At 42.9% G+C, this 15,687-nt stretch overlaps 1 protein-coding gene across 9 annotated transcripts in view; it reads right to left on the reverse strand.

Annotated features, from left to right (window-relative positions):
• ank1b (ankyrin 1, erythrocytic b) overlaps nucleotides 1–8,483 on the reverse strand; it is a 75,907-nt gene extending 67,424 nt beyond the window's left edge. For all 9 annotated transcript variants that reach the window (XM_086188157.1, XM_086188162.1, XM_086188161.1 and 6 more), the window contains exon 1: nucleotides 8,024–8,483. In XM_086188157.1, the coding sequence (XP_086044283.1) occupies nucleotides 8,024–8,149 (126 nt within the window). In that variant the 5' untranslated portion in view covers nucleotides 8,150–8,483. The remainder of the gene's footprint in view (nucleotides 1–8,023) is intronic.
• Nucleotides 8,484–15,687: the final 7,204 nt, after the last annotated feature.

Consider the following 15,687-nt stretch of genomic DNA (forward strand, 5'->3'; position numbering starts at 1 on the left):
TAAATAATTGTTGTTAAAATAACCAGCATTTTCTCCTTCATCTCGACCCATATTTATAGAATACGAAAGAAAGTAGACAATTCTACATTACGGATTACTTGTTTTCATCTCGCGTGTGAATTAGGCACAAAGTGTGCTAGAATAATGTTGATAAAAGTGCTGAAAAAGCTTTTACTGTTTAAAGTTAATTTTACTGGTCATAATTAGTCATATAGACACTCTGATGGAAAAACTAACAGTATTTTGTAACTGATCTGTGTGTAAGTGTATATTTCCAGAATATATTTTGAAAAGAATTACATTTACCATTCCGCCCATGCATCCATTCATTTTCTACCTCTTATCCTGTTAAGGGTCACGGGAGTGGAGCCTACCCCAGCAGCCTTCAGGCAAGAGGCGGGGTTCACCCTGGACAGGTCACCAGTCCAGCACAGGACCAACACATAGAGACAGACAACCATTCACACTCACAGTCACACCTACAGTCAATTTAGAGTATCAATCAGCCTCGTCCCCTCTTGATGTCTTTGGACTGTGGGAGGAAGCTGGAGTACCAGAGAGAACCCACACAGGAACAGGGAGAACATGCAGACTCCACACAGAAAGATCCTGTGATGGAGCCAGGACTCAAACCCAGAACCTTCTTGCTGTGAGGCGACAGTGCTAACCACTGTACCACTGTGCCACCCTCGCAATAACCAACAAAATTAAATTTCTATTCTGATTTTGGCCCAAGGTTTGATCACATGTCTGACAAGATAATTATCTAAATTCACTTTTATCTCCAGTTCAAAATATGTGAAGAGTAAAGTGGTAGATAATCCCTGACAGAAGCCTGATAAATATCGACTCTCGTGCTTCGCCGGAGCAGCCATACAGTATCAGAGTAGGTGCTCCACTGGCACTCAGCGCTGGTGTGTAGATAGATGTGGAGCTTTAGTCTAAGATGCAGTGTAATCCAAGGCTGGCAGGTAAATATAGCCTGTGGCTGCTTTGGGCTGAGCTGAGTGCTGCTTCGTTCTCTTCGACCTTGGCTCATCTTGCCCTCCCTTTCCTCAAAGGGCCTGAAACGGCACCATCCCACTATTATTACTGTTGCCTCACATAAACTATGAATATGCCGTCTCTACACGGCTCTTCAGCTAATCTGATGTCAAAGCTTTAAATATATAAAATATAATGCAATGCTTAAATCATGTAAAGTTTTAGAGTGTTCCCATCTTACCTTGATGATTGTTGATCATTATAAAAATTCTCAAATGCCTTCAAGACTGATCTCCTTTGAGTATTTTTTTTGTTGCTGCTTATAGTAGTCGCCAATGACTGCAAATAAAACGAATCAAATAACACTGTTTGTCCACTTTACATTGACAAGATGATTTAGCTAGAATGGTTTAAGGCTGTTGGCCAAACCCAAGTATTTTCCCATCCCATCCATCCATTTTCTATAAGGCTTATCTGTTCAGGGTCACGGGGTGGGGTGGGAGGGGGAGGACTGGAGCCTATCCCAGTTGACATTGGGCGAAAGGTGGGGTTCACCCTGGACGGGTCACCAGTCGGTCACAGGGCCATCAGGAGCAATTAGGGGATCAGTATCTTGTTCAAGGACACTTCAAGATGGTCACTGGGGGAAGTGAGGATTGAACCAGCGACCCTACGGTTGCTCGACCGCCACTCTACCTCTGAGCCATGCTGCCCCAGTCAGTGCTCTTGAAAACAAAAACTGTCCGATACCTCGTTTTGTAGGAGGACAAAAAGGGGACAATGATGGAGAGACAGACGAGAGTTTTGGCTAATTAGTGGAGGGTATCCATAAGGTTACATAAAAGTGGAATGAGATACCCTGAAGCTCTTCTACCACACACACACACACACACACAACTATGTGTGCTTGAACACGCACATGTGCAAAGAGCGCACACTCTCCATTAGCAGATCTATGACTGCATTGTATTAAGTGCATGCCTGAAGAAAACAGGAAACTGAGCAAACCCACAAAGCCTCGGCCTGACCAACTACAATAAAAGGTTTGATGACCAGATGACTCAATCGCATAGGTGGCACAGAGAATGAGACAATGAACCCAAACCATCACCGTGACCACATACATACATGATCTCATTTGCAACCTTCAAGTCTATGATAGTAATTTAATGTAAGCCATGTGAATGCTGCACAGATACACAAACCAGGAAGTTAGCATTAGGAAGTAGTGTTTTATGATTACTGAAATGTAACTGGAATTGTGACAGGTGTAAGCTAACGTTATGCTATGATCGGGTGCCTTCAGCGCCACACTTAGCTAGCAATATGTTCCCCTGCATGCTCACTGTGACAATGTTCAATGTCCATGACAAACTCGTCTTGTTAAGCTACTTGTTAGCAATCACCGTTTTTAAGAAACACTGATTAGTGTGGTATTTATTTGATGCGATTAAACAAAAAGCTGTTAAGCGCATGTTAACATTATTTCTGGCATAAAACCTAAAACCCACTGAGTTTGAGATGAAGGAAGGGACATTCAACAATGCTACATTTTCCTGTTTTTGTTCTCATTCCTGCACCACTCCACAATTAGTTTTAATACAGCACTTTAACATCAATTTATTAATTTTTCCACAAACCATTTCAAAGTTATTTAGTGCTGCACTAATAAGGGCCTCATACTGAGATTCAAAACAACAAATCTGCATGGATGTCTGGACATTTGAGACGCTGATCAATGCTGTATTCATAGCACCATGAATCAATGCCACATAGTCTTAGGGCAGCAGTGACTGATGATTAATAATCACACAGAGCTGATAAATGATGCTTTATGTGACTCGGGATAATCAGAGAGTGGCCCTTTATGATGGGGCTAGAGACACAATACACTTTGGCTACTGGCAAGATTTACATAAATCCATATGTCACATGGATTTAGCAACACCTCAAACCAATGCAGACATCATTCCTTTGTGTTGAGCAACACCTTCCATCCATCCATCCATCCATCCACCCATTTTCTACCTCTTATCCTGTGAAGGGTCATGGGGGGTGGAGCCTATCCCAGCGGCTTTCAGGCGAGAGGCGGGGTTCACCCTGGACAGGTCACCAGTCCATCACAGGACCAACACATAGAGACAGACAACCATTCACACTCACAGTCACACCTACAGTCAATTTAGAGTATCAATCAGCCTCGTCCTCTCTTGATGTCTTTGGACTGTGGGAGGAAGCTGGAGTACCAGAGAGAACCCACACAGGAACAGGGAGAACATGGAGACTCCACACAGAAAGATCCTGTGTTGGAGCCGGGGCTCCAACCTGGAACCTTCTTGCTGTGAGGCGACGGTGCTGACCACTGCACCACCGTGCCAGTTGAGCAGCACATTTAATTTTAAAAAATGTCAGTTTATAAAGGTATTTGCAAGCAACTAGAATCTCTATTGTCTTGTTCTTTCCAGCCAGTTCGATCACACAGCATGGTGCCACACACCCCTACTAACATATCAGCATTTACTTCAGCGAACCAGCAGCACATCTGTGACGGTGACAAATCTACTTTTGTTCTCTTTCTCACTTCACAGGTATGAAAGTAAAAAGACATGATAGATAAAATGAGAGAAAAGGTAGTAGATCATTTCCAAACCAAGGACTTTACAGATGTATGGCAAGAACCCAGCAGAGCCGCTGCACTTTCTTAGCCGACTCCCTATCTACATATGCGTCCTCAGAGTTATGATAGGATTTCTGCTGGCGCTGTAGTACATGACCTTTGAGCAAGGGGACGAGTCCAGAACAGAGATGCTATCCTGCTGAGTTTGATTTACATCAATGTTCATTACATTTCATTAACATCCCCAGAACCTTAAGACCAGCGTGTGCCTCCTCTTTCCCTCTCAGTGTCTAGACTTTACTTTTTATGGGTGAAAAACAACAATCTAGAAAGACGGATTCAAGCTGAGAAACACATTGAACAGAGAGATAAAGGTTGATGACGAAGTACTCTAACAGCAGGAAGAATGCCACATATAATCTTTCATGGAAGCAGCAAAGCAAAGCTACCACCTAGCGAGCTTTTACAACGATTATGTTGATATGTTTACTGGATGTATATTGATAAATGTCACTGAAGCAGTGAAATCATGCATTTGACTGCGATAACAATCTTATGTTGATGGGTTTTTCACACCAAAATTTGCAAACACTCACACTATTGGGGCAACGCTAGCCGAGAGCAGTAGCCTCAAGTAGAAAGTGAAAGGCAATTGCAGTAACAATTAACTCAAAAACTTTGTTTTAATTTTTTTTCAGTAAAAACTCCACACTGACTGGTTTATGCATGAATGCGTGTACTATGAACCAGTTTTAACAGTTACATGCCAAATGGTTTTATGAGGTAGAGCCTGTAGCCTGTTAGCCAGTGCTTAATTTGTAAATCATAAGGTACCGGAATGCAAAGTGCATATGACACCCCAGCGGTGACGAGATAGACTCAGGTCCCGGAACGCACAGAAAAACAACATGTAAAACCATTGCTTAATTTGTAAGTCATAAGGTGCCAGAAGGCTAAGTACATATGACGGCTCAGGGGCGAGAGAGGGGCACAGGTCCCGAAACGTTTACAGAAAACAACATACAAATGCCCACTTGCCATGATGTGGGACTTACAAGCCTCCATTTCAAATAATATCCATAGTATCAATGTTGTGACGATAATTCACAGTTATTTAGCCTCCTCCTCAGGAGCGCATCACCACAGGTGGGACTTATGAGTCTCCAGTCGTTTCTCAACAGGTCTAACTTGTAAAACAAACAAAAAAGAGCTCACAATAAATCATAAATCTTCCATTATTATTGTTACGGTATTTAAAGATATGGATGGCGGCCTATTATTAGACGGTATGCTCACCATTTAGTTGTTCAAGACACCCCACATCACGTTAGACACGGCTTGGCAAGCTGGAGGTGAGCCAGGCTAGCTGTGGCGGCGCTAGCCTCCTGCTGCGGCCGACTTTGATCGTCAACATGACCGCTGCAGCTGCCCTCGTCGCCGCTTGTGGAGGCTTTTCTGACTCGTTTTAAGCGTCATGCGACTCTTCCTTCTTTTAGAAAAAACGGCAAATGTAACTGTCTTTTTGACATGTAGGCGTTGAAAGAGTAACTGTTTATTTCCTCTCTGCTTGCTCCTCAGCGGCGGCGAATTTCGAAAGGTTGTTTGTTGTGTCGGGGGCGTGGCTTGTTGGAATCAGCGCATCAACGGATCTCCGACTCTTTCAAATGACGTTGAATCTTAATAAACAACATGAAATTCTAAGGATTTGGTCTGTAAATTTATCTATGCATTATTGTTGTATTTCAAACATTTTTTAAACGTTTTCATATTTTCTTTTAATACAAAAGGTACCCAGGATCTGCCCAAATAAGTACCGGAAAACAGGGAGGCCAAAATTCAGAGGTGCCGGATCTTGTTCCGGCAGGGTCCGTCTCAAATTAACCCCTGCTCTTAGCTAATTTTTTGAGGTTTTATACCTGGGATTTTGGTTTCCAGATGATATTAAATTGAAAAATTTGCTTAGGAAAATGTTCCGTATATGTCGATATAAATAGACATCCACAAATTTATAGTTCAGGGAGTTCACTTGTTGAGAGATCAAGAAGCAAAGGCATCTTGCTTTTTGTAACGTTTCAACAGGGATTCACTGTCACGATAAAACAGTTCAGCAACATGAAGGCCAAATTATATGAATTAATTTTGTGCCACATAAGTTGTTACATTACTTCTATTTAGTTAAGTTAGCATGACTATTCGTTCATGGGTCAAAAAAGGGAATAGTATACATTTATCTTAATTGTAGCTACAAGTGGAGTTTTTCCAAACATTTTGCAGTATTGTAGTCGTGTATGACCTGATGTACTCAGCTCCCACAACTACCACTGCAACCAGTATGGTCATTGTCTGGCTAAGAAGCCTTATTCAGACTCCCAGCCTAAGACTGATTTTTGGCATTTCCAGATTCTATCTAGATTTATTATAGAAAGACATGTAAATGCAGTAACAAAGGCAGTTGGATTTCAAATTAAAACAAAACATAACGCAATGCCTGCAGTGCAACACAAAACAACATCAAAGCCAGTGATGGAAGTACAACAAAACGGCTAATGCATGTAGCTAAGCTCAGCTAAGTTAGCTAAACATCAGAGCAGCTCATCACATTCTTTATGCTTCTGTTCAGGGAAAGCTGGAAATAACCAACAGGAACAAGACAATCTTTCAAGGAATTTCCTTGGGCATTTAAGAAAAAGGCTTCTGTACTTCATATAAGAAAATAAATCCAGCATCTGTAGGTACTGACGCTTGTGTGCTTAGCATAGCAGATAAGGTGGTGACGTCCTGACACAACAAATCAGATATCATCACTTGCAAATAACAGTTGGGATACAAAAATATCTGAGAAAAACCTCATTTGTGCGAAATTATATCTCAGCGAAGTGTGTTTGCTTTCGCATTTCCTGGGTCAGCTCACGGTAGGTCCACGCCATTTTCACTGCAACTGCACTTACTTTTACAACACTGGTTTGTCAACCAAACCAGACTCTTGGTTGATTTTTTTTCAACCAAAGGATGCCAGGAAAAGATCATGAAACGGTTTTAATTCATTCAGACAAAATACCATCCAGAACATCTACTAAAAATAAAGAATTTACAAACCAATGAAATGAAAAACTACTAAATACTAGTTAGCGCTGCAAGGATAAATGTAGTTTACTGCATTTTTCCAGGTGGAAATCTAAAACCTAAAGCCTAGTGTATGGCCCTGGATGCACTTTGAAAATCTTTGCAAGAAAAAAAGATATGTTTAAGGAACATTCAATAAAGAAAAGAGATAACACAGCTCTCACTGCAGATTTTTTTGGATTTGTTCTTTCATTGTCTCACCCTCCCCTGTTCACCACAAATGCACAACTGTATCACGTAATATGACTATAAAAAGACTCTTCTATCCTCTGCCACAACAATATGGGCACAAAGCAATACTCCACTGATCAATGAGCCTCTATGCATGCATGTTCCACGTTGAAATCTGGGTACAAATTCATTAAGGTTTCTTCTCTAATCTACCCAAAAAGCATTTGCCGTTGTAAAATATTTTACAATATTCAGTGCTGCGAGTGGGAGTGCACGTACTGGTAGTACAAACCCAATAAAATCTGCACCTAAAGGCACAGCCAGAGTGAGAGTGCAGGGGAGCAGTGACTCGGTGGGGTGAATGAGAGATCTTGTACCTGCAGGGTGATATTTTGTGTGCTTGAATGAATGACAATCCATTAATGATCAGAACAGATATTACAACTTACATTGCAGCAAATGATACTGTACAATGCTGATTGGAATAAATGCTAAATGAACAATCAACACAAACCAACCAGTATACCAATGAACAGACTAGTTCAAATTGTACCTATTATTAGACTACACCTCCATCTTTCCCTCCATTTTACAGCTTCCCCAATAATAATAAAAAACATATCTGTAATATGGGGGGATGCTACACATCTAAGACCAGCTCTCTGCTGTGGGACTGGACGGCATTTTAATATGATTCAATGTATAAAAATATATTTATGCACAGCAAACTGTTATTTATCAGAAGGAGCTGTGACCCCATCAAAAAGCTGAAACCCCCCAAAAATGATTATCAACAGCCCATCATGACCACACCTCCGCCGGCACAACCGCCACCATCGGGATTCTTTTCCTCCCACCGTAGTTGAATATCTGATCGAGCAAAGAACCTGTACCAGAGCGATTGTGCATGACTGGTTAGCCTGCACACACACACACACACACACACACACACACACACACACACACACACCAGCTGAGGCCCGAGGAACATTATACATGTGCGACCGAATTCTCAGCATCCTTGCGGAACAGACGCAGAGGCTAAAGAGAGAGGGAGGCAGGTAGGAAGAGAGGATGGATGGAAGAAGCATCGTCACCTCCGCTGTCTCTCGAGGCAGCCTGACATACCTTGCGCCTGCGATCCCTGGATCGATTCCTCTTTTTGATCTTTTCCTCCTCCTTCTCCCTCTGCTCCTGGGCGGCGGCCTCTGCGAGGTCCTTGGTCTTGCGGAGCTGCTTGGCGGCTTGCGCCATGGTGCCGCTGCTACTGCTGCTGCCGCTGCTCCTGTCGCCGTCGCTCCAGCCCTCCTCTCGCTACCACCAGTCGTCCCTGATTCCTCTTCCTGTGTCCCTCTGTCCCCCGAGCCCCGTCACTTGCTACCTCTTCTCTGCTGGCACCCACGGCATGTGTGTGTGTGTGTGTGTGTGTGTGTGTGTGTGTGTGTGTGTGTGTGTGTGTGTGTGTGTGTGTGTGCGCAAGGGAAGTAATGGAAATGTGTCTGCAGATGATGCTACAGCAGCAACAAGACAGCCCCCAGCATCCACGGAGGAAGATGCTACTGCTAGTGGTGCTGATGCTGCTGCTGCCCGTGCCGCGGCTGCTACTCATCCAGTCAGCTTGCACTGCGCTGAATTGCCCCCCCTTCCCTCCTCCCTCCCCCCTTCTCTCTCTCCTACCTTCGTCCCCTTCCCTCCTCCCTCCTTCTGCTCGTACAGACCAGTCACGCAGTTCTGTGTTCAACACTGTGGGGATCCTGCTGCAAGATCTTCCTCTTCTGATCTGTCGTCCTCTTCCTGCTGCTCTGCCTCCTTCTCCACTTCCCTTCTCTGCTACACCTTTTTGTTCCCTTTCACAGCAGCTATTGTTGCTTCTTGCATTTGTGAGGTACAAAAGAGGAGGGCGCTAAAGCTGCAAAATGCCTTCAAATATATTTTTTTCTCACGTGTTCCCTCCCTCTGACCATGGATTTTCCATGGCAGCTCCCTCCTCGAGACAGATGGAGAGAAGACTGTAGTGCGAGACTTGTTAAACAGACACAGATATCCTAATACCTGAGCGCTCCTTCTTCTGCTGCGTGATCTTTTTAATAACCTTGGTCATATTTGGACTCTCAGAGGAAACACGCTGCAACACATGAACATCTACGCCAACCTTATTCCCTCTTATTTTAGTGTCAGGAGCAAACGGAAGGAAAAACATGAATGCTTCATAAAAACTGCATGTCCCCCCCCCCCTCTCTCTTTCTCATTCCACCACTTTGCCTCTTTACCTCACTAGCGGAGGGGGCATGCATGCCGTAGTGGATGAGTAAACAAAAGCATGTCACATATAAAATGATGATGCAGAGAGACACCGTGATTTGTCTGTATTTTTATATCAGAAGCCAATTTTGTGCAAATTATTGAAAAATATAACTCTCACACTGTCTGCAGCTCCAAATATGTTAATGAGCGCATCAAATAATCAGTACGGCAAAAAAAATGTTTCCTCTGTCTCTTTCTTGTCATCTCAATTACACAACACAGTGCACATGCTTTTTTCTTCAAATCCAGTCTTATGACGTATCTGCGGCTCACCGTTCAACATCAGAAAGAAGCAGAGACGACACCAAACTCTCTTTCTCTCTGTCTCGTTTACCCACCCCCCCACCCCCGTAACATCATCCGTCTGCAGAGTGTAATGTGCAGCGTATAGCCTTCAGCAAAGAGGCCACATGAGAAGACTAGCAATACACACTTTATATTCATGGATGTAACCTGTAACAGATGAACGGCACATCAACCCTGCTCCTGTCGAGGAAGCAGACGTGACATAGAAGTCCACACTGTGTGGACATGAGTGATTTCTCATTAATGATATTCTCTTAATACCGGGAGCATTTCTGCGAACTGAGCAGAAAAAAAACATTATATTATTATATTATATATTATTATATATCTATATATAATTCAACGTGCAAAATAAGGAAACAATAAGAACAAATGGCCTAAGGAGAGCTACATGGTTATCTCATCAGGTAAAAAGGAAACAGGAATCGCAAAATTAGAAAGTTGGCCTTGACTTGTTGAGTATATCCGGAAACAGATAATGACATTTCCCCAACACGTGGTTCCGACCTCGTTATAATACATCATCATTCCACGCACTAAAGTTGTAAAATGCCAGAATATAAAAGGAATTTTTTGTTATGTTCCCAGATGAAGTGGAGATGTTGAAGCAACACACGAACTACTTGAGGCACAACGAAAGGTGAATACAAAACTCAAGAGTTTTACGAGACAAATTGGAATTGACTGTCAAACAAAACATGGTCAGAAAGCATTAATGAACAACTGACATACAGTAATTAGCATCCTCCTGACTCTGAGCGGCAGGGGTCAACTGCCAACGCTGCTGCTGGGTGATCCGTCTGAAGGACACATCAGCAGCCACCACCACTACCACCACGCCAGACGACAAACCAAGTATTCCAGCAAGCATTAGTGAGTTTAAGACTCCTCTGTCTGCCAGACCTTAGCAGCAGAGCAGCTGAAAATCCCTTTTAGCGTGACACCTTGAGACAGACACACAGTTCAACAATCACATTCTTTCTGCTCCTTATCACGTTGGTGAATTGTTTGATTTGACACAAACCACGTCAGTCGGACTCACCAATTACCTAAGCAACAACCTGTACGAGAGAACAAACAGATTAAAGCCAACTATTCACTGCACACGTCAGCCTGTAGCGGGCATGCTAGTATTAATGCCAAAAGTCAAGCCTCTCATGAACAACTGGAGTCAGGATCCTGCAAAAACTAACATGTTGGTCTTCTGGAGACTTCAGGCTGCCTGAAAGACTGAAAGCCTAAAATGACTGAATTTAAAAAAAAAATCTAAAAAACAAAAAAAAGAGTGCTTGATGGAACAGCTGAGTTAGCTTAGCTGAAGACACACCAGCCTCCAGATATGTTGCGTCCTCAGGTGAAGTGTAGGGAGGCAGCAAAGCACCTGTAAACAAGACACACAGCACAGGAGCACACGTCACCCCTGGTTGTCACGCTTTTGGATAAAGCACGTACAGTGACATCTGTCCAGCCTCCTTGCTGCCCCCATGCCTTCAGTGGACACAGATGAGGTATTGCAGGTCCAGGTGAAGCTTTGCTGGTCCAAGTGAGGTGTTGCTGGTCCATGTCAGGCTTGCTGGTCCAAAGGAAGTGTTGCTGGTCCAGGTGAGGCTTTGCTAGTCCAGGTGAGGCTTTGCTGGTCCAAGAAAAGTGTTGCTGGTCCAGGTGAGTGTTTGTCTTGTCATCACTGAGTCTGAAGGCTGTCATTCTCTGACGGGCACCTCGCTCAGTCAGGTGAGTTTCTGTCCCATAAGCCCAGTACAAATTTTCTCTCTTCTCACCTCTTTTTTTTTCTCTCCTGCTTTTTTTTGTGTATGCCATTTATTTATTTAATTCCTCCACAACCCATCTCTTTCTTACGCTGCTCATCTTTTTTTTCCTCCTGTGCATCTCATTCCTTTGCTTCTCCTCTTCTGTTAACCACAAGTTTGAGGCTTCCATCATCTTTCTACTGATCTGTCCATTTCCTGTCAGATACATGGACATTTAATTGTAATTTATATGTCAAATATCAGGTCAACGAAAATAAAATCACCATCTTAAACATCAATTTTCTCCACAATTTTTTGTTTTTTTAAAATTTAGTTTCTTCTCTTGTGGTTCTCTCCAACTTCTTTTCTCATTCATTTGCATTTTTGTCTCAGTTTCACTAGAAAAGGGACATTTGCTAGCTTAATGCTATAACTGTTAGCTGCTATGTGGAATGCTTGGAGGTGATATAACGCTTGTCTGGCTTCAGGAAATACATTCAAAATTCATATAAAGTTTCATGACAAAGTAAGGAAACAGTAGGACAATAATTAGCTGTAGCTATTTTCTTTCATGAAGGCACATTAGCGGTAAAGCCTGCTGGCTAGCTAGTCCCAAAAAACAAGAAAAAAAATGGAAATGAATCACTCAATATAATTTAACTCATTTGCAATCATATTTGGATTTGTTATGAAAGAGAGACATAAATATACTGTATTATTTGTGTCACTTTTTAGTATTTTAGAGCTATTTACAGCATAGTGTTGCTCAGTGGGACAACAGATTTTTTTGCTGGTCTCTGAAAGGTCTTTTAATTTAAAACCTTACCTACACTCGGAGACCGCAGACTCCCATGAGAGTCTAATGTAATTTTATACACATTCATTTTTTTTTATTAGGAACCCATTCTGTGATAACTGACGCATACTCCAGAAGTAAACACTGATTATAATTTGAGCTTTAATGGCAACCATTCCTCCAGACGTAGCTCTTCTTATTCACTCGATGAAGACTCCTTTTGAGGTTAAAAGGTCAGGAGAAGCTCCATATCCACAAGCTGATGGAAAGGAAGACAGAGTGTCCAGTAGACAAGGATTTTCTTTAATAAGTAGGAGTAAAAACTCATGGAATGGTTTTATTTGTTTTGAAGAACTCTCTCTTTGACTTAAGTACTTAGCTGACGATGGACACCACTGTTCACAACGAGACGTGGCTTAACTAGTCAGACAGACCAGTATATGGGTAGCCTCTGTTAGGGTCACGGAGGTGTCAACAAGTATTTTAGGACAACACATCTTTTTCTTCTCCTGAGAAAATTGTACCAGCCTACGAAAACTTCAAGACAGGTGTGGTGATGCGTGAGAACGCGGGACCGGAGAACATATCGTGGGTCAGATGAGTGTACACCTTTGCAGACAGTTGCTCATGAGCAGCATGACAAATTGTACCATTGGTGTTGTTGTTGTTCAAGACCCCCATGTATTGAGACCAAGACCAAGGCCAAGGTGGGCCAGGACTGAGCCAAGACTGATACAAAGGCAGGGTGAGACTGAATCAAGACCAGAGCTGGGGAAAAGCCTCGGGAGGGGTTCCATGGCGGTATTCTGAGCCTGAAGGTACTTCAGGCGAAGACCCGATTATGTTTGCTCGACACACTCATTCTTTCTTTATTCTGCGAACTCTTTAACGCTTAATTTGACCCCCTGAACATGCATGAAATTCGCTGAAATTTAGCACGCACGTCCGGTCTGGCGAAAAATTTTATATTTAAAAAAAAATTCCACAAAAACTCAATAGCGCCACCTAGGGAGCCAAAAAACAAAAACAAAAACATTAGACCGCTATAACTGCTTGCACGAATGTCCCACAGACATGGGACCAACACCGTTGGACTCGTCTCATCAAGACGAAAAATTCATACGCTCTGACCTCTCACCTATCTACAACAGAATGTCCACAAATTGGACAAAACTGTCCAAAAAAGGACTTTTTTTACTCCCCGAACAAAATCTATTTCCTCCTAAGCCGTTAATGCCATCGCTTCCAAACTTTCACACATTACTCTCCCAACTGTGCTCTTCCAAAATCTTTAAAGGTTAATATACTACGCGCTTGGTTCCCATTTTATAAGCCGTCAAAGTGGGGGAGACACATTTCACGCTTACAATGGAAGTCAATGAGGGGAGCGTGTCCTCTCAGGGTACATACTGTCAAACAAATGCTTCTCACGTCTACACCATACATCCCACAGCTTTTAAAAACACACCACTGTATTCCTGACAAAAATCCCTACAAAAATATGGTATTAAGAGTCACTTTTGACCAACGTATGCTGAGGTATTCAGCTTTTACACACTACAATTCTGTTAATCCTCCGTTCTCTCCACTCTAGCACAGATGGCAGAGATTTGTTTACTGTAGTCATGGAAACCACAATTGGCGCTTCTCTACCCTCATGTACATACTCTCAAACAAACACTTGTTGCTTCTAAACTAAAACACTCACACCTTCAAAAAACACACCATTGAATTCCTGACACAAAACTCTACAAACTGATGTCTTTACATTCCACTTTTGACCAACATATGCAGAGTTATGACTGTTTTTCACAGTAAAACTGCCAAAATCCTCCTCTGCTCTCCACTCTGACACAGATGGCAGAGAGCGAGCAGAGCAGGGAGGGGTTCTTAAAGGGCCAGCTCTCAGCTCTGCTCTCAGCTCTGCTCTCAGCTCTGCTCTCAGCTCTGCTCTCACACTGTGCAGCGCAATGAGGCTCGTATCACCTAAACTACAAGGCCTAGGGATTTGACGATTACACCGTTGGATTGGGGCCGGTGTGAAAGACGCGGCCACAGGCCGCAACAACGCTGCTTGCAGCTTTAACTGTTATTGGCCTTCCTCTTCCTCTGCTTCGCGGCATGTCCTTCGCAGACTCAGGATCCCTGGTGTTGTCAGAGTCTGCTCAGTCCTGACATCAACCCAGGGTCTCTTCCCGGAGCTCTCATGGTCAGCACAATAGCTCTTGAAGTTAAAAACTGGCCTTTTATGACACCACAACCTCCACAATGTAGCATTCATGCTCACTGGTACTAACCTTAAGCAATGACAGAATGCAGTGAATTTCACAAATGTTCAAACTGGGATATTCTCAACAGTGGAGGTATATCAAACTACTTGACATAAAGTTACTCACACACTACAGTGAACTCAATTAGAAATTATAGTTACTTGTTATCTACAAATTAAGTCTTTTGCATCTGAACATGGATAAAATTGAATGTATGCCAGACTGACTGGGCTGGAGCCTATCCCAGCAGCCTTCAGGTGAGAGGTGGGGTTCACCCTGGACAGGTCACCAGTCCATCTCAGGACCAACACTTAGAGACAGACAACCATTCACACTCACAGCCACACCTACAGTCAATTTAGAGTATCAATCAGCCTCGTCCCCTCTTGATGTCTTTGGACTGTGGGAGGAAGCTGGAGTACCAGAGAGAACCCACACAGGAACAGGGAGAACGTGGAGACTCACACAGAAACCCAGAACCTTCTTGCTGTGAGGCGACATTGCTAAGCAGAAGCCAGTACAACATTAATGAAAGAGCTGGGCAGGTATAACTAGACTGATTTAGAGCAGGTGTGTGTGTGTGTGTGTGTGTGTGTGTGTGTGTGTGTGTGTGTGTGTGTGTGTGTGTGTGTGTGTGTGAGAGAGAGAGAGAGAGAGAGAGAGCGAGAGAGAGAGAGAGAGCAAGCCTGAGGGGCAACAAGCTAACCAAAATACACAGGAGGAGGAAGAAGGCCGGCAAAGAGCTGATAGAAGCCGGAGCAGATGATGACTGATTGACAGACAAGGCTCAGGTGACAGCTAAAAAGAGCAGGAAACAGAAACAGACAGGATATAAGACCCATAGCAAAGTACATGTCAGAATCAGACAGGAAACAATGAAGCAGGGTTTGGCCAAGCACAAAACAAGGAAATAAAAAACACTTAACACTCAGAAACACAAAGTCCAACAGTAAAAATCATTACTGACATGGAAAAAATTCTCCAAATTATCTTCTTTTTTTTTTAGTAACCCTTTAAAGTTACTGCTCAGCCACTCTTTTGTATTGAATTATTGCATAACTTATTAACAAAGCTTCCAAGTTCTCTCTAAATATCTTCTGGGAGTTGTTGGCATGGCCAGGAGGATCCTCAGGGATATCTTATGACCACGAGTAAACAAGCCGTGAGTTCTTTTTTTAATCAGAAAGTCCTGGTCGGTTTCATCTGAAACAGTTGTGTCCCAGCTCATCAGTTGATAGATGATACTGCATTAAAGTGTCATGTTTATTGCCAGCGTGAAACCCTGTACATCCATGAGAAGATTAAATTGTATCCTCAGTTTGGTGATTCATTATTCTTCAGTGCTTCGATTTATAACTACATCACGGT

Source organism: Aulostomus chinensis, chromosome 19 (assembly GCF_037954235.1).
Source record: "Aulostomus chinensis isolate RoL2024-O1b breed Wild chromosome 19, RoL_Achi_v1.0, whole genome shotgun sequence".
Classification (NCBI taxonomy): Eukaryota; Metazoa; Chordata; class Actinopteri; order Syngnathiformes; family Aulostomidae; genus Aulostomus; species Aulostomus chinensis.